The sequence below is a fragment of the Desmodus rotundus genome, chromosome 6 (genome assembly GCF_022682495.2).
Source record: "Desmodus rotundus isolate HL8 chromosome 6, HLdesRot8A.1, whole genome shotgun sequence".
Taxonomy (NCBI): domain Eukaryota; kingdom Metazoa; phylum Chordata; class Mammalia; order Chiroptera; family Phyllostomidae; genus Desmodus; species Desmodus rotundus.
Genome location: NC_071392.1, coordinates 156,451,317 through 156,475,381, shown reverse-complemented (window position 1 = coordinate 156,475,381; position 24,065 = coordinate 156,451,317). Strand labels below are relative to the sequence as shown.

General features: G+C 47.0%; 1 protein-coding gene and 1 long non-coding RNA gene across 3 annotated transcripts in view; one reads left to right on the top strand and one right to left on the bottom strand.

The window, feature by feature from the left end:
* Positions 1–20,247, bottom strand: part of SIMC1 (SUMO interacting motifs containing 1) — a 31,317-nt gene extending 11,070 nt beyond the window's left edge. The window contains exons 1-5 of the mRNA XM_053926053.1: positions 20,023–20,247; positions 11,397–12,863; positions 8,299–8,531; positions 7,453–7,522; positions 1,186–1,340 (exon numbers count right to left, since the gene is read on the bottom strand). Coding sequence (XP_053782028.1) covers positions 1,186–1,340; positions 7,453–7,522; positions 8,299–8,531; positions 11,397–12,863; positions 20,023–20,151 — 2,054 coding nt within the window. The 5' untranslated portion in view covers positions 20,152–20,247. The remainder of the gene's footprint in view (positions 1–1,185; positions 1,341–7,452; positions 7,523–8,298; positions 8,532–11,396; positions 12,864–20,022) is intronic.
* Positions 20,248–20,341: 94 nt separating this feature from the next.
* On the top strand, positions 20,342–23,991 carry LOC123478361 (uncharacterized). Of its 2 annotated transcripts, XR_006653541.2 has the most exons (4): positions 20,342–20,684; positions 22,434–22,547; positions 22,961–23,042; positions 23,200–23,991. It is a non-coding gene; the product is annotated as an uncharacterized lncRNA (long non-coding RNA). The 2 variants fall into 2 exon arrangements; XR_006653543.2 differs by lacking the exon at positions 22,961–23,042.
* The last annotated feature ends 74 nt before the right edge of the window (positions 23,992–24,065 follow it).

The following is a 24,065-nucleotide window of genomic DNA, read 5'->3' as shown; positions in this document are numbered from 1 at the left end:
TCACGAGGGAAGTCGGTAGATAATAGCTAGTAATGAACAGTCGAGAATCAGCAACACAAGCAGGTTATTTGGCCCCACAGAAGAAAATATCCAAAGAATCACTTAAATCACGGGCATCAAACTCATTTTCACCAGGGGCCACATCAGCCTCGCGGTTGCCTTCAAAGGGCCGAATGTAATTTCAACTCTTTAACAGTTAAGGAGGAGTTACATTTATACAGTCCTAAAATTATTTCGGCCCTTTGAAGGTAACTGCGAGGCTGGTGTGGCCCCCGGTGAAAATGAGTTTCACACCCCTGACTTAAATGAAAGAGTTGAAAGGACTTAGCCCTGTGGGAAAGGGAAATGCAACTGAGGGGACCTGGGACCAGTATGTTTCTTAAACCTTGTAGAACTAGTTTGTTCTTTGTAGGAACAGCCGAGAAGAAAAGAACACCCCTCCCAAGGGGTCATGTGGAGGCTGACCTGCCGTGTCTCGTTAAGAGCTTGTCTGCGAAGAGTAACTGGTATACAGTAAGTGGCACTCGGGTCTTTGTGTGCTGCTGCTGATACACGCGTGTGTGCATCTGTGTAACCCGGCCTTCACCCCACACGCGTCTCTTACTTGGATTAGAGACAGCTGGTTTCCCCGTCCAGAACAGGGCTTTTTCCACCGATAAAGCACAAGGAGGACCTGGCTTGCCCTTTGAGGCCACAAATGCCCATTTTTACACCCCAGAATCACACTCTAGAGCGAGAGGCCCCCCAGGAGAGGGGGAAGTGAACGTGACTGATGACATTGGCCCGAGGAGGATCTGCCCCCCACTGCCCACTCAGGCCAGTGCCTGCGCTCACATGGCAGATCGGTCAGCCGAGTCGCTCTCACTCCCATGGTCATTTTTTAGTTTAACACCCACCTACGCCACCCTGTGCTCCTTGCGGATTCTACCCCTAGACTGCCTGGCACGAGCCAAGGTTTCCCTCAGATCTCATGAGCTTGTCTGGACAGGTGAAATAGAGCACAGCGGGTCCGACGGCCTGGAGAGGACGTGCGCTTGGCGCAGAGAGATGGCTTCAGGTGTCCAGCGTCGGCAGCCGCCCCTGTGCCACTCTCTGGCTCCCAGACCGTCTCACTGGTCTCAGGTTCTCTGGCTCCGCCAGGCCCCCACCCCCGCTCCTGCCCCGCAGGGCGCGGGCGGCTGGTACCTGACGTTGTGGGGCTGCCTGTCGCAGGACAGCACGGTGTTGGCGATGGACTGCTGCAGGTGCTGCCGCTGCTTCCTCAGGGTCTGCTGGAAGTCGTCTTCCAGGGTCTGTACCACGTAGCGCAGGAAAAGGACTCGCCCGGGCAGGTTTTGACCCTGTGGGAGGAAAAATGAGAGGCACTTCCTCAGTCTCCCAGATGACAGTGGGCACCGGGCTCTCAAACACCAAGTGCGAAGGAAGGCCGAGCGCCAGCGAGTGTCTGTACCCGAAAGGGAGGGTGGGCAGTCCCGGTCGGTACGAAGAGGGCTGTCGGGCACCACCCACAACCCAGGGCTCAGGCGTGCTGACTTTCTGGTTTTGAGAGACAACTATAGGCAGTCAGTCTCGCTCTCACTAAAGTTATTAGTCTCCGAACAGACCCTAGACCATGGTTATTGGAAAAGAGAGGCAGGAACTGGCTCCAGAATGACTCTGCTGAGCTGCTCCATCAAGCAGCCAAAACGTCAACTTCCAGGAGTGTGAGCTGCTGTGCCGCCTTCCTGTGTGAGCAAGTCTGGGTGGGGCTTTCCGTTTCGGGGGAAGTGACCCTAGCTGATGAAGCCCGACCGAGGTGCGTAGAGCAGATGGGCTTTGGTGGCACCCAGACCCTGTTCATGGATTTTGTTTTAAACCTCTTATTTAGCTTACGCTTTCAGAGTCTCAGTGTCCCTGTGACTTGTGTGGTGATAATTCTAGCCACAGCCAATGCAGGTCCCTGCCACTCAGCAGTGGGCACGCACAATTTGGTAGTTTCCCTCTCCCGGGAGACAGTGCTGGGGTCCAGGCCCGGGAGCTCCGGCTTTGAAACTTCAGAGAATGAGAGGCAAGCCATTCCTCGTGGGGAACCCCAGAGGGTAGGCATCTTTTCCAGAAACAAACTCTCAGAGTAGGGTATGGTTTGGTCAGCAGGGAGAAGAATGACCATTCCAAGCGTCTGCCATTTCTTTCCTTTGGAGGAGGTTAGGATGGGATACCTTTGTCTTTCAAATGGCCTCTAATCTTTATTGATATGATCTTTCAAAACTCAAGTAGTTGTGCTAGATTTATGAAGAAAACATTCTTCCCGTGACACCAGTCTGCAGAACCACTGGTCTCCTCCAGGACCCGAGAGCGAATAACTTTACCTCTTTCTTCTGCAGTTTACCCTAAACATCTCTAAAATATATGCTCATATCACTAGTGTTCTTTTTTTTAAAATGGTTTTATTTATTTGTATTTTAGAGAGAGGGGAAGAGAGGGAGAGAAACATCGATTGGTTCCCACTGGTATGTGCCCCAACAGGAGGACCAACCCTGTAACCCAGGCACGTGCCCCAACCAGGAATCGAACCCAAGGACTTTGGTTTGCAGAACAGTGTGCCCGAGTCACACTGGTCAGGGCAAGGACAGCACCCAGTACCCCCAGGTGGTCTCCCATCCAGGTACTATCCACGCCCAACCCTGCTTAGTCTCCAAGATCAGACGAGATAGGGTGTGCTCAGGGTGGTGTGGCCGCAGACTCGAGCTGCTGTTTTTCAATCTATCAGCTTGAGACATTACCTATTGCTTCTGCTATGCCAGATAAGGGTCTGACTCATTATGCTACTTCCCACTTCTCTTCCTAAAATAACCATCTCAATTTACGTTCCGTCATCTACAGGTAACATCTTTTGTCTTCCCACGTTGTAAGGTGAGGGTGCTATAACAGCCCTACTCTTCCCAGAGACACGATCTCTTTTCATCTCCCAACCTCTATTTTCTATGTGCTCTATTTCCTATAGTTAAAACTGATAAAATCGTCTTCCGTGCTTTGTATAAAACTGATTCTAAACGTAACTAAATGCTGTTTACAGTGTACGGATCACGTTAAAGTTATCCACTACACTGGAAACCCATATGTACACTAAGAAAATCATTCAGTTCTTGTGGAGGTTTTTTTATTTTCTGAAAGCTTCTTTTTTATCCTCTCCACATTGCTTGCCATTATTGCTTCTTTTACCTCCTCAAGAATGGTGTCGAATTTTGAGAATACCCTTCTTTCCCAAATTGGGGTGGGGTTTTTTTTTGTATTTTTAAAAGCAACTTTATTGACAAACCATAAAATTCACCCATTGTAAATGCACAACTCAATTTGTTGTAAATGTATTGAGTTTGGCAACTCAATATGTAACCATAACTACCATCCTCATGTCTGCCTGTCTACAGTGAATCCCTACCTCCAGCCCCAGGCGACCACTCACCTACCTCTGGCTGTACTGGCTTGGCTTTCTGGACATGTCGTACGTACAGAATTATATAATATGGGATCCTGCGTGTGTGTGTGTGTGTGTGTGTGTGTGTGTGTGTGTGTGGTTTTCGAGGCTCATCCATGTCATAGCATGTATCGATAGCTCATTCCTGACTGAATGGTATTCCTGCGCATGTATTTAGCACATTTTGTTACCAAGTCACCAGCTGATGGACATTGGGGTTGTTTCCACTTTGGGGCTATTATGAACAATGCTGCCACAGACATTCACATGCAAGTCTTTGGCAGACAAGGTTTTCATTGTTCTTGGGTCGATATCTGCAAGCAGAACAGCCAGGTCACATGTTTCTGCTAAGATTGTCCAAAGTGGCTGGACCATTATATACCACCAGCAATGTACAACACTTCTATCTCTATACTCTCACCAGCCAACATTTGTTCTTTTCTGCCTTCTTTCAACATTTTTTTAAATTGTGGTAGAACATTAACATAAAAATGAGCATCTTGACCATTTTTAAATGTACAGCCAGTAGTGTTAAGCATATTCACATAGTTGTGCAACACATCTCCAGAACTTTTCCATCTTGCTAAGCTGAAACTCTACACACTGAACAAGAAATCCCCATTTCCTCCCCTCCTAGCACCTGGTAAGCAAAGGTCTGTTGGCGGCTTCCGCGAATCTGACTGTGGCAGATGCCTCGTGTAAGTCAAATCGTCTAGTGTGTCTTTTTGTGATGGGCCTATTTCACTTATATAATGCCCTCGCTGTACTACCATCCTGGTTACAACAGGTGAGAGGATTTCCCTATTTAAAGCAGGATTAATATTCCCTTCTATGTATGGATCTCATGTTGTCTAGCCTGTCCTCTGCTGATGGGCACCTGGGTTGCTTCTACCTCTCGGCTGGTGTGAATAACACTGCTGTGTACGTGAGTGTGCAAATATCTCTTACCATGCTTTCAGTTCTGGGCACAAACATCCAGCAGTGGACTGGCGGATCATATTGTAATTCTGTTTTTAATTTCTTTGAGGAGCTACCGTGTAGTTTTCCAGAGTGGTTGCACCATTTTAGAATTCTAACCACAGTGGACAAGGATTCTAATTTCTCCACATCCTTGCTGCTTCTTACTTTCTGTTAAACATGGTTTTATATGCTTATTGGCCATTTTCAGCTCATCTTTAGAGAAATGTCTGTTCAAGTCCTCTGCCCTTTTAGAAATCAATTTGGCTTGTTAAGTTGTACTTCTTTATATTAACCCCTTATCAGATATATGACCAAAGTTACTTTCTCCATTCCGTAGATCGCCTTTTTGATCGTGTGCTTTGCTGCAGTTTTTGACTTTGATGTCGTCCATTTGTCTATATTTGTGTCCTTTTTTCCCCTGTGCCTTTGGTATCGTATCAGTAAATCAATGCCAAATCCAATGTCATGAAGCTGTCCCTCATGTTTTCTCCTAGAAGTTTTATGGTTTTGGATCTTATGTTTAGATCTGTGCTCCATTTTGTATATGGTGTTGGGTAAGTGTCCAGCTCCAGAATTTTGCATGTGCTTCTAGATTTCCCTTACCATTTGTGGCAGCGACTGTCCTTTCCCCATTGAACAGTCTTAGCATCCTTGATGGACGTCACTTCATGATATTCACAGAGTTTGATTTTGGGTTCTCTGTTCTATTCCGTGGGTCTCTCTTCACAACAGTACTACACTATTTGGTTACTATATCTTTGTAATATGTCTTAAAATCAAGAAGTATGAGTACTCCAACTTTGTTCTTCTTTTTTAAGACTGTTTTGGCTATTCTGGGTCCTTTGAGATTGCATATGAATTTCAGGATGGATTTCTCTTTTTTCTTTTTTTTAAAAAAGATTTTATTTATTTATTTTTTGGAGAGGGGAAGGAAGGGACAAAGAAAGGGAAACAAACAGCAATGTGTGGTTGCCTCTCGCATGCCCCAAACTGGGGACCTGGCCCGCAATCCAGGTATGTGCCCTAGACTGGGATCCAACTGGCTACTCTTTGATTCTCGGGCCAGCAGCCCTCAATCCACTGAGCCACACCAGCCAGGGCTGGATTTTTTTATTTCTGAAAAAAAAAAAAACTATTAGGATTTTGATAGGGATTGTATTGAATATGTAGATTGCTTTGGGTGGTATTGCCATCTTAACAACATTTAGTCTTCCAATCCATGAACATGAGACGTCTTACCACTTATTTATATCTTCTTTATTTTCTTTCAGCAATGTTTTATAGTTTTAGGTGTACAAGTTGTTCACCTCCTGGTAATTTTTATACCTAAATATTTTATTATTTTTGATGTTAATGGAATTGTATCAATTGAGATGATCATGTGGTTTTTGTCCTTCACTCTTTTAATGTGGTGTATTACAGTGATTGATTTCTGTATGTTGAGCCATCCTTGGATTCCTGGATAAATCCACTTGGTCATGGTGTGTCATTTTATGATATGCCGCTGAGTTTGGTTTGCTAGTATTTTGCTGAGGATTTTTGCATCAGTGTTCGTAAAGGATATTGGTCTGTAGTTTTCTGGTGTCTTAGTCTAGCTTTGGCACCAGAGTGATGCTGGCTTCATAGACTAAAGATATGTTATCCGGTATCTACCCTATGAAATCTATTGAGACTTAATTGTGGCCCAACGTATAGTCTATCCTGGAATATGTCCCACGTGCACTGAGAAAAATGTGTCTACTGTTGTTGAGTAGAATATTCTGCATATAATTGTCAGATCTGCCTGGTTTATTGTGTTAAGTCCTCTCTTTCCTTATCTTCCATCTGGTTGTTCTACCCATTATTGAGAGTGGGGTATTAAAATCTCCACTGTTAATATAAAGCCCTCTATTTCTCCCTGCAGTTCTGTCACTTTTTACTTCATATTTTGATGCTCTTTCATTAGGTGCATAAATGTTTATAACTTTTTTTAAATCCTCACCTGAGGACATGCTTATTGATTTTTAGAGAAAGGAAGGGGGAGGGGAGAAAGTAGGGACAGAGGGAGACAGAGAAACATGAATCAGTTGCCTCCCGTACATGTCCCGGCCAGGGATCGAACCTGTGACCTAGGTATGTGCCCTGAGGGTCAAATCTGCAACCCTGTGGTACATGGGATGACTCTGCAACCAGCAAGCCCCCCAGCCAGTGCTGTTCCCTCATTCTTTGGATGTGTACCTTCAAGTAACCTGCTAAGAAATGGGGTATGAGGCTATTTTTCAAGTCCCAAATGTCTAGAAATGTCTTTATTCTACCCTCACACTTGACTAATATTTTAGCTGAGTAGAGAATTCTAAGTTGAAAATAATTTGTTCCATCCAAGTGCTTTTGGGTGAGCAGACAGAAAGATGGCAAGTTCAGGTCAGAAGGAGGAAGAATTATTTTCTGCAGCACCAACTCTAGTAGCTGCCTTCATCTGTGACAGATGGCTCATTAAATGTCTTAGACAACAAATCCGTAGGTAACTTGATGACTGAACTTTCTGTACTCAAGAATGGAGAGGTTGTCAGTTCCAGCTACAAACTTTCAACAAATATACAGCCCATATTTGACTCCAACCCTCCTATATATTGTGTTTCTGAGTCTGAAGCCTCTCTGCCCCGGAGCACAGATTTCCTCCCCGCTTGGCTGCAGCCCCTCCCACACGCATCCCCCCACACGTACTCTAGCCTCTGGCTTTCTCTGCCTAGCGTCACCAGTCATTACTCTTACAGCTCCTTTAGATCTTCGTTCAGATCTAAGGTCCTTCGCCTTATTTTCATCACCATAGATGTGTAACTTTCCTTATTCATTTGTGGGATCTCAAGGAGAGGGAGAAGTGAATGTACTCACTCTTGAATTGGAAGACAGCATGTGCCCTTCCAGTAGGAATTTTTTGATGGGGATGAGAGTAGGAGGAGGAAATAATGGCGAAGACTTTAGTATCAGATTTGCTGTTACTTTTGTTTCTAGTTAAAATTTCCTCTGCAAAAGATACACTCTCATAATTGTTATGTTACCTCTTCTTCCATGACGTAAGTGAGCAGCTTCCAATCCCACTCCACTGTCTTGGCACTAGCTGGATGGAGCCTGAAAGTCAAGTGACATGAAATTAGCAGAGTTTAGTGGAAATGGGACAGGATCTGGAAGATGATAGAAGCAAGAAGCCTTCTTATCCTGAGTGCTCTTGCCCCCTCTTTGATACAATACCATGTCATCTGAGGCCAATGGAACTCCATGGGGTTTTTTTGTTTTGCTATACAGTATCCATTTCTCTTTTGGGAGGCAACAGTAACCCAATGTTGCCTTGAAGAAATCTACTCTTTATTAGTCAGTCTACTGGCTTTACCTGCCAGGACCCTGACATGAAGCCTATGAAGCATATCAAGCCAGTCATGATATTCTACCCCTCCGTTCACAGGGATTGGCTCACAGCTGGGCTCATGTGCTAAGTTATGCCAATTAAGCTACAAGACTCATTTTCAGAGCTCTTGTGCGGTTATAAAGGAAGCAGGCACGCTCTCCCACTGAGGGTATCATAAAAGTCGTAAGAGCTAGCAGCTGAGAAGGCTACCACGTGAAGGCTGGACAGAGAAGCAGAGCAGAGCTGAAAAGGGGGATCCTTGTGACCGCTTCTGAACTGAATTAAGTCGTCTTATTCTCAGGTTTCTAGCAACATGAGTCATTCAATTCTCTTTCACTAGCTTAAAGCTAGTTTGGATTGGGCTTCCTGTCACTTGTGATCCAAATAACACTGATATACTAAGTCACTCTCTCTAATGGTTAGTTGAATAGAGATTAGGCGAGAGGAAGCTGTGCCCCAGGTCCGGTTCCCCGGAAGGTTTGCCAGCATCTACGGTTCATACTGTTGGATCTTCATGAGAAGCATGTAGGCCTCCTTTAGCACGTCCACGGACTCGGAGCCACTGAGCAGGATTTTCTGGACGATGTGGGCCACGATCTCCCTGGGCGGGTAATGCTGGGGCGACACGAAGTCCATTAGAAACTGCACAGTCCCCAGGGAGAAGTTCTCCTCAATGGTGTTTGTGACCATTCTTAGTCGTCGATGAGGGATGGGCTCTAGTTTTTGACCCTTGCTCTGCAGAGATAAAAAGAGATAAGTTAGGATGGGTTTCCACAGACATAAAAACAAGAGTTCTGCAAGCAACAGGTGGAAGACAGCAAAGTTTTCCATGCATTGGAAATGTTCATAATTTTTTTAAAAAGGTTGGGAAGCCCTATCTAAAAAACTTTCAGTGACATGGGAAATGCTTATATTAAGTTAAAAAACAGGAACTCAGTGTTCTACATATAACAAGCTTTCATCTGGGTTAAAATATAGCATAGAAAGAAAAGTACAGAAGAGTCAAGAGCGAGCCTAAGTTGCTTTTGGAGTAAGGGCGATAAGGTACTTAGGGGTAGTTATAATAGTTCATCAGATACTGAAAAAAATAGAGGAAGAAAGATATTTTAAATGTTTTTTTGTTAGGAGAAGAATCCAATTTTGTTAATTTTTTTTTTGGAGTTGATAGTAAATAATAAGTTGCTTTCTCTCAAAAAAAGTTTGTATATAAATTCTGGGAGAGAAAATGTGAGAAGTGGTTTCTATTATCTGGGTCGTGAAATTATAGATGAGCTTTCCTCTATATACTCTTGTATTTTTCGATTTTTCCATAATAGACATATATTACTTTCATAATCAGAAGAAAAACAAATATTAAAAAGTTTGATATAAGCCCTGGCTGGTGTGGCTCAGTGGATTGAGTGCCAGCCTGTGAACCAATGGGTCGCTGGTTCAATTCCCAGTCAGGGCACATGCCTGGGTTGCGGGCCAGGTCCCCAATAGGGGGCACATGAGAGGCAACCGCACATTGATGTTTCTTTCTCTCTCTTCCTCCCTTCCCCTCTATCTAAAAATAAATAGATAATCTCAAAAAAAAAATTAAGTTTGGTATGGGAATATAATAATAGCAATAATTATAAAACAATCTTTGAACATTTAACCTATCCTCACTTAACTCTCACAACAACCCTAAGAAATACATACTATTATTGCTCCTGCTTTATAGGTAAGAAAACTGAGGTTTAGAGAGTAAGCATTTGTCAAGCAACAAATGGCTGGCACGCACCGGTGGTGTCACGCCAGAGCGATGCTGTGAACTCGTACTCTCTAGAAACAACAAAACCACCAATAATATGTTTTTTAAATGTTTAAATGCATATGTATAAAAAGGCAATGGGGAAGGAAATATACCAAGTTATTAATAATAAATGCTGAGTGATAGCACCATGGATAATTATTTTTTATAGTTTATATTTTTAAATGTATTATATTAAGCAACCATAGTTTAAAAAATTTGAGAATAGGTATTAATTGTAAAACACCCACAAAGATTTGACAGTTTATGTGTAACAATGAAACAGTGATGGCTGGAATCACCCTAGTTAGCGCTCTTGTCTCACACCACTCGAGGGCATCCCCGACCCCGCTGAGGAGAGACAGATGCAATGAAGAGCAAGGGAAGAGAACAAAACCTTGCCTGGGTGCCTGTCTCGCGCGTGATACATCTACAGCCTTGAACCTGCGTTATTCATTTCCTGCCTACAAATGCGGACATCTACAAATGTACAGTTTATCAATTATTTCGATGCCTGTATCCTTAACTATACTTACAGAGCATTTTTATAGGTCCTGAAAGGTGGTTTTGTGCTTTATGTGTTTACCTGAAAGTCAAATAACCCTCTGACATTGGTGTTAGGACTTATTTTAGAGCTAAACAAGGAGAGAGTCAGAGGAGTCAAGGCCAGCGGCTGGTAAGTGATAGCATAGGGACTGGCTACGAGGTTTTCTGGGGACAACTGTCTAGTAAAGAAGTACTTATTAAAGGCCTCAAAGAAGTCACCGGAGAGACAGGAAAGATGCACGGCTGTATTCTAGATGGCTGGGGTAGGAAGGTAAGAAATACAGATGAAGAAAAGTCCGCTTTGTCCAGCCTAACTGCCACCTTGTCATCTGAGCTATGTGCACACAGAAGGGGGACATGGTCTCCCTGCCCGCAGCTCCTGATGGCTTCTCTCATGATGCAGCACCTGAAAATGCTACAGCTTCAACTACAGAAACGTCAGCTCTTTCAAGTGCCCGAGCTCTCTTGGTAACAAACCGACATATCACCAACCTGAGGCAAACCCACGGGAAAAGAGAACGGGCGAGGGGTTGGGAGGGTCACTCAGGAGAAGACAAACATAGTAGAAGATATAACAACAATCAGAATGAGAGAGAACAATTCACTCTCCAAAGCCAGATCAAGGTGGACGCCTGACCTGCTAAGCCGGACCGCCTATGGCCACAGCAAGAACATACCTTGTGACATCTGGAGCTACTGCAAGCCGGCCTTCCTGATACTGTGCCCGGTGAGTGGTTATGGGCAACGAGAAAATAGCTTCCCGTTTTTTTTTCTTGCACACCTCATTTAGTTCAGTGAGGACCAGTGGGAAGTAGCATTCCCACTAAAATCTTAAGACTGAATTTCCTCCCCAAATGTCAGAGACTAATCATTTTGCAGCCACTGGAGTATCAGGAGTGTTGTTATTATTTCTGTGGCATGGAAGCTGTAATAGGGGCATCCTGGAAGGAAAGACCTAGGCATGGAAGAGCAGACCTAGCAGGAACTTCACCTATGTTACCTCATTTAATGATCCTGTGAGGTAGGTTATTTCCATTTGACGGACAGGAAAGCTCAGGCTCAGACAGGTAGGCTTCTACAGGGCCGGGTTTTACGTGTGGGGCTGAAATCTGAACCCAGGTGTGACTGTACACTACACGGCTCCACGAGCCAGGGAAAGATAAAAATGTCGAGTTCATGCTAGGCACGTTCTCTCCTGCTGGACTCCTTCTGGCATACGACCTTTATGCTGGGCCCGTACACAGGGCGCCTCACCGCTAAGGGAAGACAGGATAGCTCACCTCTCTCATGTCTTTGTCAGGTATCAGCGTCTGGAAGAAGAGGTGGTGCACTGGCGGCCGCAAGAAGTACTTGAGTCTGTGCAGGCAGGGCCTGCTGGCCAACGCCCCGGGTGCCGTGTGTGCCTGCACCTGGGCAGGCCCAGGGCTGGCAGGCCCCGACAGGGCTATCTCCTTCCTGGCTGGAGTTTCTGTGACAGAGAGCCAAGGGACCGTGTGTAAAGAAGTTTCAGACTGTGGGGACTGTGGGCTGAGGGAGCAGCTCGGAGAGGAGGGAGCTGAGATATCCATGGGAGTGTCACGGTTCTGTACGTCATCTGGGGGAGAGTCAGGCCTGTCTTCGGGCAAGTATGGCATGTCTCCGGGGGAATGTGGCACATCGGTTAAGTGTGAGATTTTGCCAGGTGACTGTGGCGTGCCTCTCGGTGACTGCGGTGCACCCACTGGTGACTGAGGCATACCTCTTGGTGACTGTGGCACATCTCTTGGTGGTGACTGCGGCATGCCTCTTGGTGACTGTGGTATGTCTCTTGGTGACTGCAGTGTGCCTGTTGGTGACTGCGGTGTGCCTCTTGGTGACTGCGATGTGTCTCTTGGTGACTGCAGTGCATCTCCTGGTGGCTGTGGCACGTCCCCCAGCGACCACGGTGTGCCTTGCAGGAACGCCACATCTGGTGGATGTGATATGTGTTGAGGTGGGCCTGGTACACCTTGAGGCAGGCCCAGAGAGTCTTGAGGTGGGCAGCGTGAGTCCTGAGGCGGGCTTGGTGAGTGTCGAGGATGGCATGATGAGTCCTGAGGAGGGCATGGCTCATTCTGAGGGCATGGCACTTCTTGAAGCAGGTTAGGCAAAGCCTGTAGTTGGCACTGCACAGCTTGTGATGGGCATGACAAGGCTCGCGGTGGGCATGAGGAGGCTCGCGGTGGACACGGTGAGTCTTGCAGTGGGCATGGCAAGGCTCGCAACGGGCATGGCAAGGCTTGCGGTGGGCACGCCAAGGGCGCCCTTTGACTGCTGCTGCTGTCATTATTGCTTACTGGGGACAGGGAGTGGACGTCTGAAGATGGCTGTAGGCTGGCCAAGAAGCCAAGGTCACCTTTGAATGTGGTTGAGCTACAGTTCGGCTCTGCTAGATAAACAGAGTCCCCACTGATGGATGGAGGGGGTTGGGGGTCTTCCAATGTGGTTTCTTCCAAGAGGTCCACATCCACAGGATCACTGTTAATGATTCTCCGTGCTCCAGGCCACAAGCTCCTGTCCACCCGCCCTTCCCTCGCCTCTTTGCTGGAGAGGCTGGCACATGTTTGAAGGTTGGTTGACTCCTTCTGGGAAGGAGCAACAGGTTCTAGAGTCAAGTCAAACGTGGCAATAGGTCTGGTTTCTTCCTCAGTTGTCGTCAAGTCGATCACACAGATTCCACCACGATCCTTTGGTCTCGGTCTGCTCTCTCTGGTTAAGTCGATGAAGTCCTGGGGAGGGATAGTGAGAAGACAGAGGGTCAAGGAGGGAGTCCCGGCTTTATCTAAGACAGACGTACATTTTGTTTGGAAGAACAGATACACGGGATCACCTACAACAGAAGCTACAGAAAAAGGGAAGACAATATAAGAGAATCTAGTGCGTGCTGAGAACGCGCTGAGAGCTTCCACACGACTCCAAGTTTCACAGCGACCCTATCAGGTAAGCATATCGTCTCCATTGCACAGGTGGGGAAACCGAAGTGTAGCGACATTAGACTATTTACCGAAGGACTGCAGAGCTAAGTAGCAGAGACAAACATGCAACCCTGGTCTGTTTCCTTCTTTCCCTGTTAGGGCCTATGAGTGTACAACTTCAGTCAATATAGAATTCGCTCACAGTCAGATATGGGGCTAATACAATAAAGGGTTATAACATGATTAGGCACAAAGTTCACAAAGCCTCATCATGCCAGCCAGAGGTGGTGTAATCAACCTCTCGTGAGCCTGGAATGATACTGCTCTCCCTTCCAGGTGTCTTCTCACCTCCTTGGGTACCTCGCCACTGGCGTGTTGTGTACCAGTTGCTGGGCTACCACAGCTACCATGCTGTTTCTTAATAGATGTGACAGTCACCACTGTCAATGGCACCAAAGCAGGCACAGAATTCTAGGTGGGTCAGTGAGAAGCTGGCATGCACCTCATCCTGGAACAGGGATTGCTTGGTGAAACCAAACACCTCCTTCCTCAGAAGCAGCCAGCACTGCTTTTGGTGGTTCTCTGCTGCTAGCTGAACTCAACAATAAGTAGCTGCAAGGCCATAGAGGTAATATTTAATATTTACCCTTACCACTTAGTAAAGGTAATGTTTCAAACCACTGGGTCAAAAGGATGAATAATTGAATACATGATGTTGGGATAATTAGCTAACCATATGGAGAGAAAAATAGTGGATTACCATTTTATCCCTCATTTGAAACTAATTCCGGGTAGATTAATGAATTAATTAAATGTAAAGAGTATTTTTATAACCTGAGGAGTGAGGAAAGCCGTTCTAAGCAGGACAACAAAGACAGAAGTCAAACAGTGAAAAAGAGCGGCAGAACTGAGTGTAACTTAAAACTTTACAACTCCTGTAAAGAAAATCAAGAGAAACCAGGGGTCCGGGGCGGGGCAGGGGGTCAGGGGAGATGTGACATGTAGGATGCAGGGGGCCGTATTCGTTTTTTCAGTTCAGATTACCACCAGCTGGCTGGCTTAAAACTCAGTAACTTATCCTCTCGTTCTGGAAGTGCAGAAGTCCACAAATGAGGTGTGTGCCAGCTCATGTTCTCCTAAGGCCCCTTTGGGAGAGTCTGTTCCAGGCCTTTCTTTTAGCTTCCAGGGTCTCCAGCAACCCTTAATTTGCAGCCTCATCACACCCGCCGTTGCCTCCGTCATCGCATGGTGTTCCTCCTCTGCCTTCACACTGCGTCATAAGGGCACCGGTCCTGTTGGATTAAGGGCCCACCCTACTCCCTGTGACTTCATCTTCACTGATCACATCGGCAATGCCCCTATTTCCAAATAATGTCACTTTCTGTAGTGAGAGTTAGGACTTCAACATATCTTTTTTGGAGGACCCAATTCAACCCATAATGAGTCTAATGCATAAGTAATATTCATATACTAATAAGAAAAATAACACCCCAGTAGGACAATAACAGGCAGTTCACACATACACACACACACTATATATATCTCCAATAAACATGTACAAAATGCCCACCTCTACAACCTGCTGAGCACGCGCTCTGACCTCCAGCCTCACTAGCTGCTCCTCTGCCCCGTGCCTTCACCTGGGCTGGGCCCTGGATGTTCTTCTTGTAGCCTCCCAGCCTAGGTGATCACATCCAAGTCACTACAGCCTACGTGCTAATGACATCCAATGTGTGTCCCTACTGAGGAGGACTGGGTTTGGGTCTGGCCTCCAAACCCAGTACAAACACCACGCCTGGCATCTCCAGTTGGCTAACCCACAGGCATCTTACATCTAGCACCTTCAAACAGCAGTCTTGGAAATCTTCCCTCCAACTTGGTTCCTCCCCAAGTTGTCTTCATGTCAATGAATGGCATCTGGTTGCTCGGGCCCAAACCAGGACAGCCCTCCTGATTCCTCCCTTCCCCTCATTATCTACATCCAAGCCATCAGGACCCGTTGGTTTTACTGGTACTTCCTAAATAGCTTCTTCTACTGCATCCCTCCCATCTCTGAGCCTGCTCCACCCCTGCAGTCTAAGCTTCCGTCGTGCCTGAGCTGCGGCAGACACCTCACAGACCGAACCCCCTGACTCCACTTTTGTCCCCTTACAGTAAGCTAACGGTTTTTCTGGCTTGTTTGGGACAGCTCCACTTTTTACCTTTTGCTTGAGAACCTGTCCAGTTGGCACCCCCTGTCATTTGCAAAGGAACCCCCATTTGGAAGATTAATTATACAGTGGCCTTTGTTATAGTTCTTCTGTCTCACAATAGCTAGAATCACCTTTTCAAAAGGTAAATCAGACCATGTCATTCCCCTGCTTAAAATCCTTCAAAAATGTCTTAATACACAGAATAAAATCCACATTCCTTATGTGGTCTGCAAGGCCCTGTGTAACCTCACCCGCCTTCTTCTCATCCTTTTTGACTCTGTCCCTCACTCACTGTGGTCCACCCTCGTGGGCCTTTCTATTCCTCCAATAAGTCATCAACTTTCCCACTTCTAGGGCTTTATTTTTGCTGCGCCCTTTGCTCCTCCCTTATTCCTCTAGACCTCACGACAATCCTATTCTGTCATTGGGGTCTCGGATCAAATATTAACTCTTCAGAGAGGAGTTCTCTGAAAACACAATCAATGTATCCAACCCCACCCACGTTACTCTCCATTAAACAGTTCCCTTATTTGTGGATGCTTGTCTTTCCCCGTGAGAATGTAGGTCCACTGTTATCCTGTTCATCTCTGGTCCCAGAGTCAAAGCGTACGCTCAGAAAGTATTTGTTGCAAAAATGAATCACAACCAAAGAGAAAAATTAAAACATGATAGCTGACACAATCTGGCTATCAGATCAGCAAATATGAAAACAATGAAAAGGCCTTAGTTTTCTTCCTAACACTGAGTATCACCTGGTATTACACTTATGTGGTTGTTAACTGTTTGTTCATTGACTAGAATGAAATCTCCATGAGAGCAGGCACTTGGGTCTAGTTCACAGCCATCTCCTCAGCACCTATAAGAGCCTGGTGTTCAGTAAATGTCTACTGGAGAAATATGCCCTGGCTGGTGTGGCTCAGTAGATTGAGTGCTGACTTTCGAACCAAAGGGTCATGGGTTCTAATCCCAGTCAGGGCACAGGCCTGGGTTGCGGGCCAGGTCCCCAGTAGGGGGCGTGTGAGAGGCAACCACACATGAATGTTTCTTTCCCTTTCTTTCTCCTTTCCCCTCTCTCTAAAAATAAAAATATATCTATATTTTAAAAAGAAATTGACAATATCTAGGGCTGGGATAATGAGGTAGTGGAGAAAGGGGTATGGTAAGCCTATAATTGGTGCACAATTTCTGCAGGAAGTTTGGCAGTATATGTCAAAAGTCTTCAAAGAGGGGCACACCGTTTGATTCGGCAATCTCACATCTAAGAGGACCTCATCCTAAGCAAACAAATGAACACGGGTACAAAGGTTATTTCTGAGGCGATTCCTCACTGGGTGGTTTATAATAGAGAAATTTAAAAACAACCAGCACAATAGACTGATTATAAATTATAAATCTGTACAATGAAATACACTACAAATACTGGTAAAGACGTGTATTTATTAGTGTGGAAAGAGACAAAAAGTACATTAACAGAAAAAGGCAAGCTAAAAACCACTCTGATAGTGAGACTTCACTCGCAACAACGCATAGTAGGGGCACGTGGGTGAGCACACATGTGCACTTACAGATAAAAGTTCAGACAGACAGACGTCAAAATGCTAGCGTTCGTTGTCTTTGGATAGTGAGATGAAGGGCAATTTTAATTTTCTTTTCTAAAATTTTCTATGTTTCTAAAATTTTTTTGTAATAGGTCAACCACAATTAATTGACTATATGTACATGTTCTGCATGGAAAAGAAAAGCAATAGGATTATCGAAAACACAGACACACTTCATCGACGTAGCAAAGACTAAAGCCCAGGTGAAGAACCAGGAGTTCAGGAACATTAGCTACGGTACTGGGGATAGCTTTCTGATTTCCTAACTTCAAGCATGTTGCTTCCCCGAATTCAGTATTACAAAAGAGAAAAAAATGATAAAACTTGTTTCTTTTATTTCATTGCCTGCCAAGCTTGCGAAGGTCAGGCCTGGCTGAGAAACAACACAGTGTAGCCAAAGTTCTCATGGATGCTGGGCGTTTTCCTTGCGCTGCCTCATTACAAATCTTCTAACTGTCCTGCAAGGTAGGCATTAATGTTCCCAAGAGCAAAAGCTGACAGCGGTGACAGAACTGGCCAAAGCTCGGGTAGCTAGTATGTCGAGGTTGTGATTTATAGAGGTCTCTCTGACCTCAGGGCCTTCAGGAAAAGGGAAAGCTAGACAAAGGCACTTGAGGCTTTAAAGGTTCTATTTATTTATTTTTAGACAGATGGGAAGGGAGGAAGAGAGGGAGAGAAACATCAATGTGTGTTTGCCTCTCACACACCCCCTACTGGGGAAACCCAGGCATGTGCCCTGACTGGGAATCCAACCTGTGACCCTTTGGTTTGCAGGCTGGCACTCAATCCACTGAGCCACACCAGCAGGGGCCACTTGAGGCTTTATTACCTTGCAAGTCTCTCAATGCCTTTGATCTTTTACATGGGTTATCCTACCTCCCTTATCTAATTGGCAAGAAAGATAAAAGGAGAAAAGCTTGGTGTTTTTAGAAAGCTGTAGTAAAATATCTAGAGATAGTTTGCTCTCTGGAACTTGCCCTTCATTCCTCTTCAACTCAAAAGGGTCGAGACCAAAATGCCTGGTTGGGTGGCCATGGGATGGGGAGTGTTTAGAGAGGGTGTCCATGCACGTGTGGGAAGGGCCACAAGAGACACAGCAGACTGGGATAAGGATGCCATCTGTGTACGTGAAGGAGGAAGCTGGACTAAGATGAAGGAAAAGAGACAGCACTTGAGATGAACAGAAGTGGGTGGGGAGGACCAAGTTCAAGGGGGACTGAGAGTATGGGCAGTAGGAAAGAGGAGGAACCTGGAGGAAAGGCAGCTGTGAGTTATTCTCAGTATTTTTTCCTTCCACCTTTTTTCTCTCCATATCTTTTCCTTGATGATCTCAATCACTCTTAGGCCTTCAGTGCTTTCTATTTGGACAATTACCAAATCTCTCCCTTCTGCCTGTTCTGTGGAGATCAACTTCCTTGGGTGGGCCGCATCCATGCACATTTCCCACCAGCACTTTAAATCCAGTGGGTCCAGAATGAATGCAGCCTCCCCTCTACACCAAGCCTGCTCCTACTCTTGAACTTGTGCTCCCTTAGCAAACACCCACCTGAACTGAGCTCTCTCCCCCATTCCTTCAATCATTTCACCCAACAAATATTTATTGTAGATCGATTTTGTCCCACACACTGCCACAATGCTAGGTACATTCATTCACCTTCCTAGCTGGATTACTTCTGCCTTGAAAGTCTCTTATCTGTCCACTCATCTAAATTCTTTCTTATCTGTCCATTCATCTAAATTCTTTTTTTTAAAATTTTTATTGTTATTCAATTACAGTTGTATGCCTTTTCTCCCCATCCCTCCACCCCACCCCAGGTGAACCCACCTCCCTTCCCCACCTCCACCCTCCCCCTTGGTTTTGTCCATGTGTCCTTTATAGTAGTTCCTGTAATCCCCTCTTCCCACTGTCCCCGCGCCCCGCGCCCCCCACCCCCCACCCCCCACCCCCCCCCGCCCTGGCTATTCTTAGATTGTTCTTAACTTTACCGAAGTTTATTGAGAACCCCTGGTGCTTGAGCCTCGGCAACACAGCACTGTATGCTAATTGGTTTTGCCTGTCATTCATTCGCTACTGACCATCATACCTGGGACGAAGAAGGGGCTTCCTTGGAGGGTTGGGGATCAATGGCTGGGAAGGGGTTTGAGGGAGCAGAGGCTAGATTTGTTTTGAAGGAGTATTTGCATATGAAGAAAGGTGGTTTCCTTAAGCTGTATGTTAGAGACCTATGGAATAACAGGAGCGTGATCATCCTTTTATTTCTGGGGTGTGGCTTTGGGAGGCTGAGAAGATGTAAGTCTGGTGATGCTGAGAGTCTTCTGAGAGAAAGCCATTCCACTTCCTACCCCTGAGTACTCAGGAGCCGCTTGTTGGCTCTATCACCTTCTAGGAGACGGACCTCGGTTGTCGTGTTCTCCATTGTATCCCCTCCCCCCAAAACATCTGGCCCATAGTAGGGGTCCAATAAATGCGTGTGGAGGATTCTAGAAAAGCAGGGACCATAGATGTTTTAGTCACCATCAGGGGGAGAAGGACAAAGACTAAGGATACCGAGGGGAAAAAAGAGTGCAAGATGTTTTCCTCTCTGTTCCTCCAGAGCTAAGCGCTACAAATCACCCTCCTGCACAACTCCAAAACCGGGCCCCTCGCTCGGCTGCCAGGCCCTGGAGCGCCGCCACCATCTGCCCAGGCCCGCAGTTCCTCGCTGCCTCCCTCCCTCCCAGACCCTGCTCCCGTTACCTCCCTGCACACATCTGCACCCACCACAAGCCAAACAATTACACGCTCCCGCGTGCCGACCTCCAGCTCGGGGACTCCCCCCAGGACTCCCTGTCCGCCCGAGCCCCTAGCCCCTACCCCCGCCCCGCCAAGGCTCCCGGCAAGCCCACGGCCGGGCCCGAGACGGCCGCCTGCTGTGGGACGTCGCGCATGTGCTCGGCCGCCCCTTTTCAGCCCCAGGCCGCTCGGGATTGAACTACGGAGCCCGGAGGCCATCCCCGCACGGGCCTGCCGCACTCCTCAAGGCTGGAGCGGCTGGCAGGGCGGCGAGGCGGGAACGGGCTGCAGCCGCGGGGCGCCACCGGGCGGGCGGCGGGGGCGCCGGGACAGCGGGCCAGGCCGACGGTCGCTAAGTGGCGCGGCCCGAGCGGAGGCAGCGCTGTGGCCGCGGCGGCGGGCTCACTCACCACGGTTCGGCGGGGCAGCGCCCCGGAGGTCCGGGACAGGGCCCGGCGCAGCCTCCGCGCTCGGCCCGGGCGGGTCCCCTCGGAGCTCTCGGAGCCGCTGTCGTCCGAGATCACGATGAAGTCCTCCATGGCTGCGGGCGCCGGCGACCCAGGCCGCGGCAGCGACGGCGACTTCGGTTCCTGCGGCTGGGGAGACGGCGGTCGCGGCGGCGACAAACCGGGCCATCCCCCCCGCAGGCCCCGCCCCTTCCCGCCCAAGCCCCGCCCCTAACCCGCCCCTTCCCGCCCCCCGAAGCCCGCTCGGGCCCCGCCCCCTCCTGGGCCCTGCCGCGGAAGGTGGGCTGCCGGCTGTTGGCAGGCGACCGCCGTGTCAAGGCCACTATCATCGTCCTTGGCGGTGGCACTCGCCCTGTCTTACAGAGGAGAAGAAAACGAAATCAAGCTTCAGCCAGTCTGGGCCGGTGTTGAAGGCGCGGGTGAGAAACCACGGCTTCCGACTGACTCCAGATTGAAGGGAGGTGTGAACAGGACTGTGACTAATCCGACCTCACTGACTGAGCCCCGCGGGTCCGTCCGGTGGGGGACCTGCCGTCCGGCTGAGACGGGCGCCTGAGTCGGGGGAGAGAGGCCCCACTTCTTGGCGTACATGTGCAAGTGCATCTGTAAGAAAAATTCCTAGAAGTGTGATTACTGGGTCAGAGGCGACGTTTCCCTAGTTGTTTCAATACACGAGGTTAAATGACTCTCCTAGATTGTACCAATTTGCAGTTTCACCAACAATCCATGTCATTCGGAGATTTAAACTGTGAGATTCAGAGATTTGTTCAGTTGGGGGTAGGATCGGAAACTACAGAAATACACAAAGAGGAGCCATGAGATAGTAGACGCTATGAATAGTTAGATGGTACGAATGAGCAAGGTTATAAAGATGAAAAAAGATATACCCCGTAGAGGGAAAACGGCAGGTGGTTGGTTGGAAGGCAGGATCATTAAAATCGAGATAGAATCTGTGTTACAATAAATGTGACGTATTGGCAAATTCCTCCCTCTCAGGTTCCAGCAACTCGGTGAAATGTTAATATTAACAGATCCAAATGAAAATGTGTTTATTAGAAGGGGGACCGGTTCCTAAGGAGATTGTTATCAGGTGCTCTCTCACCCTGTCTCCTTCTGCGATTCTCAAACGTTAGGGAGCATCCGAATCACAGAGGAGGCTGCTTAAAGCACAGATTCTGGGTCTCCACCCTACAGCTTCTAATTCAGTACTGTGAGGCGTGGCCCCCAAATTTGCATTTCTAACCAGTTCCCGGCCACTGTTTATACTGTTATCAGGGGGACTACACCTTGAAAACTAGTGGTCTGGCCCTGGCTGGGTGGCTCAGTTGGATGGACAGAGTCGTGGAGGATATCACCGCGATCTGGTCCCATAACTGCGCAGTCACTTTCAGTAACTACACGGTCTCACACCAGGTGTTCTGACTTAGGCCTGCCCCGTTTAGATCTTTAATTTCATATTCATAGCTCTTCCCTTTCTGCTGGTTCAGGTGGTCATGTGGCTCCACAGCTCTTAGTGGAGGGGTGATAACGTCCTTCCCTTCCTCTCCCCTTGGCCTTGTTCCTCCCAAATAGGGATGAGGAGGAGAGAGAAAGAATGTTTTCTGCAACACTGTCCATGAAGAGTTGTCTGTTCTCTTTCTGCCCGTTGTTGCTACTTCAGTAACAGTTTCCCCTGCATGGCAGGAGCCCAGATGCCAGCTTTCTTACTGGCACCGGGCACATCATGACTTTCTGGGTCCTCCCCTGTGCACTCCCCAAGCTAGGGGAGGTCAGCCTTAACCCCTTGCTCCTGGATATCCCCACCAGTTCCTACCAGGGGCAATCATTTGTTGTTGGGGGATCATGGCCTGGAGGGGGTTCTGGGGAGCACCAGCAGACGCTTAATGCCTCAGCCACCACCTTCTGTGCTGTCCAGCTGACTCATCACACGGGGGGGGGGGTTCCACTCACAGTTCACGGAGGGAGGGAATGCAGGCAGCTGCCATCTTGGTGCCCCTCTTTCAGCACCAGCTCTCTCTCTCTCCTTTCCTCATCCCCAAGGGCATCAGGGGCTTGTCCAGGTCAATGGTTCTGTGACTTTCAGACAAGTTCTCAGCTTGGGAAGTGAGGAGAAGAAGAGTTTGCTGCTCTTTAAACTTTCTTTAGCTTGGGAGAGGTTGTGGATGGTTGCCATCTATAATAAGTAATGTCCATCCATGGAGAGATGAGCTAATTGGGAAAAATTCAAATATCTACTATTGTTGTAGAATTCACGATAAAGTGATTGCCATTAGTAACTGACTTTCAAGCATAAAAACAGTGGTATGTCTTCAGTGGTACGGTGGTTTCATTGTAGTTCATATCTTTCTCCTCAGCCATCCTGTCCGACCCCCGGGAAACCCGGCGCTCCTGGTTGTGTAATCTACCTTGTCCTTATCTGGCAGCCCCGATGGACGAATGCTGGCCCTGAAGGCACCTTTCTTAAAACTGTAAGTAACGTCACTGACATTTTCTTGGCCATCCTGGATATGTCCTGAAATATGCTGTTTACTCAAGACGTCCAAAATGATGGTATGTTTTTCAGAAATTAGTGAGTGCATTTGTCATTTCTTTTTTCTGAGTAATGCCTCATCTTTTCCAGATTTACTGAGGTATAATTAACATATCACATCATTTAAGTTTAAGGTGCACGATGTGGCATTTTGATATGCGTATAGGTATGTTGTGAAATGTTCACCACAATGAGGTTAGTTAAATGTCCTTTCACCTCACATAATTGCAGTTTTTAAATTGCTGTCATGGTGAGGAGGGTCAGGCTGTCCACTCACAGGAACTTGCTAGTATGCAGTGCAGATTATTGACTGGGGTCCCCACGCCATACATCTGCTCCCGATACGTACAGGGGCTGAGGACGTGGCAGCGGGCAAGACGGCCGTGGCTTCTGTCCTTGCAGAGCTTTGCAGTGAAGGAGGTCTCCTTAGTCTGTGAGTGAAGAAAGCAAACCCTAATCCCTTACCTTTTAAAAGCAATTTTTAATTGAAAACCTACACGTGAAAAAATTATATGTGAAAATGCCAGTCAATACTGTCAATGAGCTACCATTTTGCACCCATTGGGATGGCTATTATTTTTAAAAAACAGGAAACAAGTGTTGGTGATGACGTGGGAAAATTGGAACGCTCGTGCCTTGCTGGTGGGAATGTAAAATGGTCCAGCTGCCGTGGAGAACGTTTTGGCAGTTCCTCAAGAAGTTAGACATGGAATTACCATATGGTCCAGCAATTCTACTCCTAGGTATCTGTGCCAAAGCACCGAAAGCAAGGACGCAAACATACTTGTCCATCAGTCTTTACAGCGACAATATTGATCACAGCCAAAAGACGGGAACGGATCAGTAAAATATGGTCTCCCTGCACCATGGAGTTCTACTCAGCCTGAAGATCATATGTCACCATGTGACATATGCTACCACATGGACGAAACTCGAGGACGTTGTCCTAAATGAAATAAGCCAGTTGAGAGAGGACAAATATTGCATGATTCTACTAATGATACTAATTGCATGATTACCAACAGGAGGTACCTTCAACAGGCAAATTCCTAGAGACTGAAAATAGAACAGAGGTTATCAGGGACTGGAGGGAGGGAGAATAGGGAGTTATTTAATGGACAGAGTTTCCACTTGGGATGACGAAAAGTTCTAGAAATGGATAGTGGTGTTGGTTGTACAATGTTGTCACTGTTCTAATGTCACTGAAATTGTACACTTAAAATGGCCATAGTGGCAAATTTATGTATATTTTACCGCAATAAAAATATGTGACTGTTTTCCTTTTATGAACAAATTAAAACATTGTAGACCATGTCAAAGGCCCCTTTGACCACTTCCTCCGTCCTCATTCCAACTCCCCCTTCTCAGTGCTTCCATGTTAATTCCCCTAGAGTTTCTGTGTATATTTACCTGTATCCATATATACTTATCAAAATGACATTTTAAAAAATCTTTT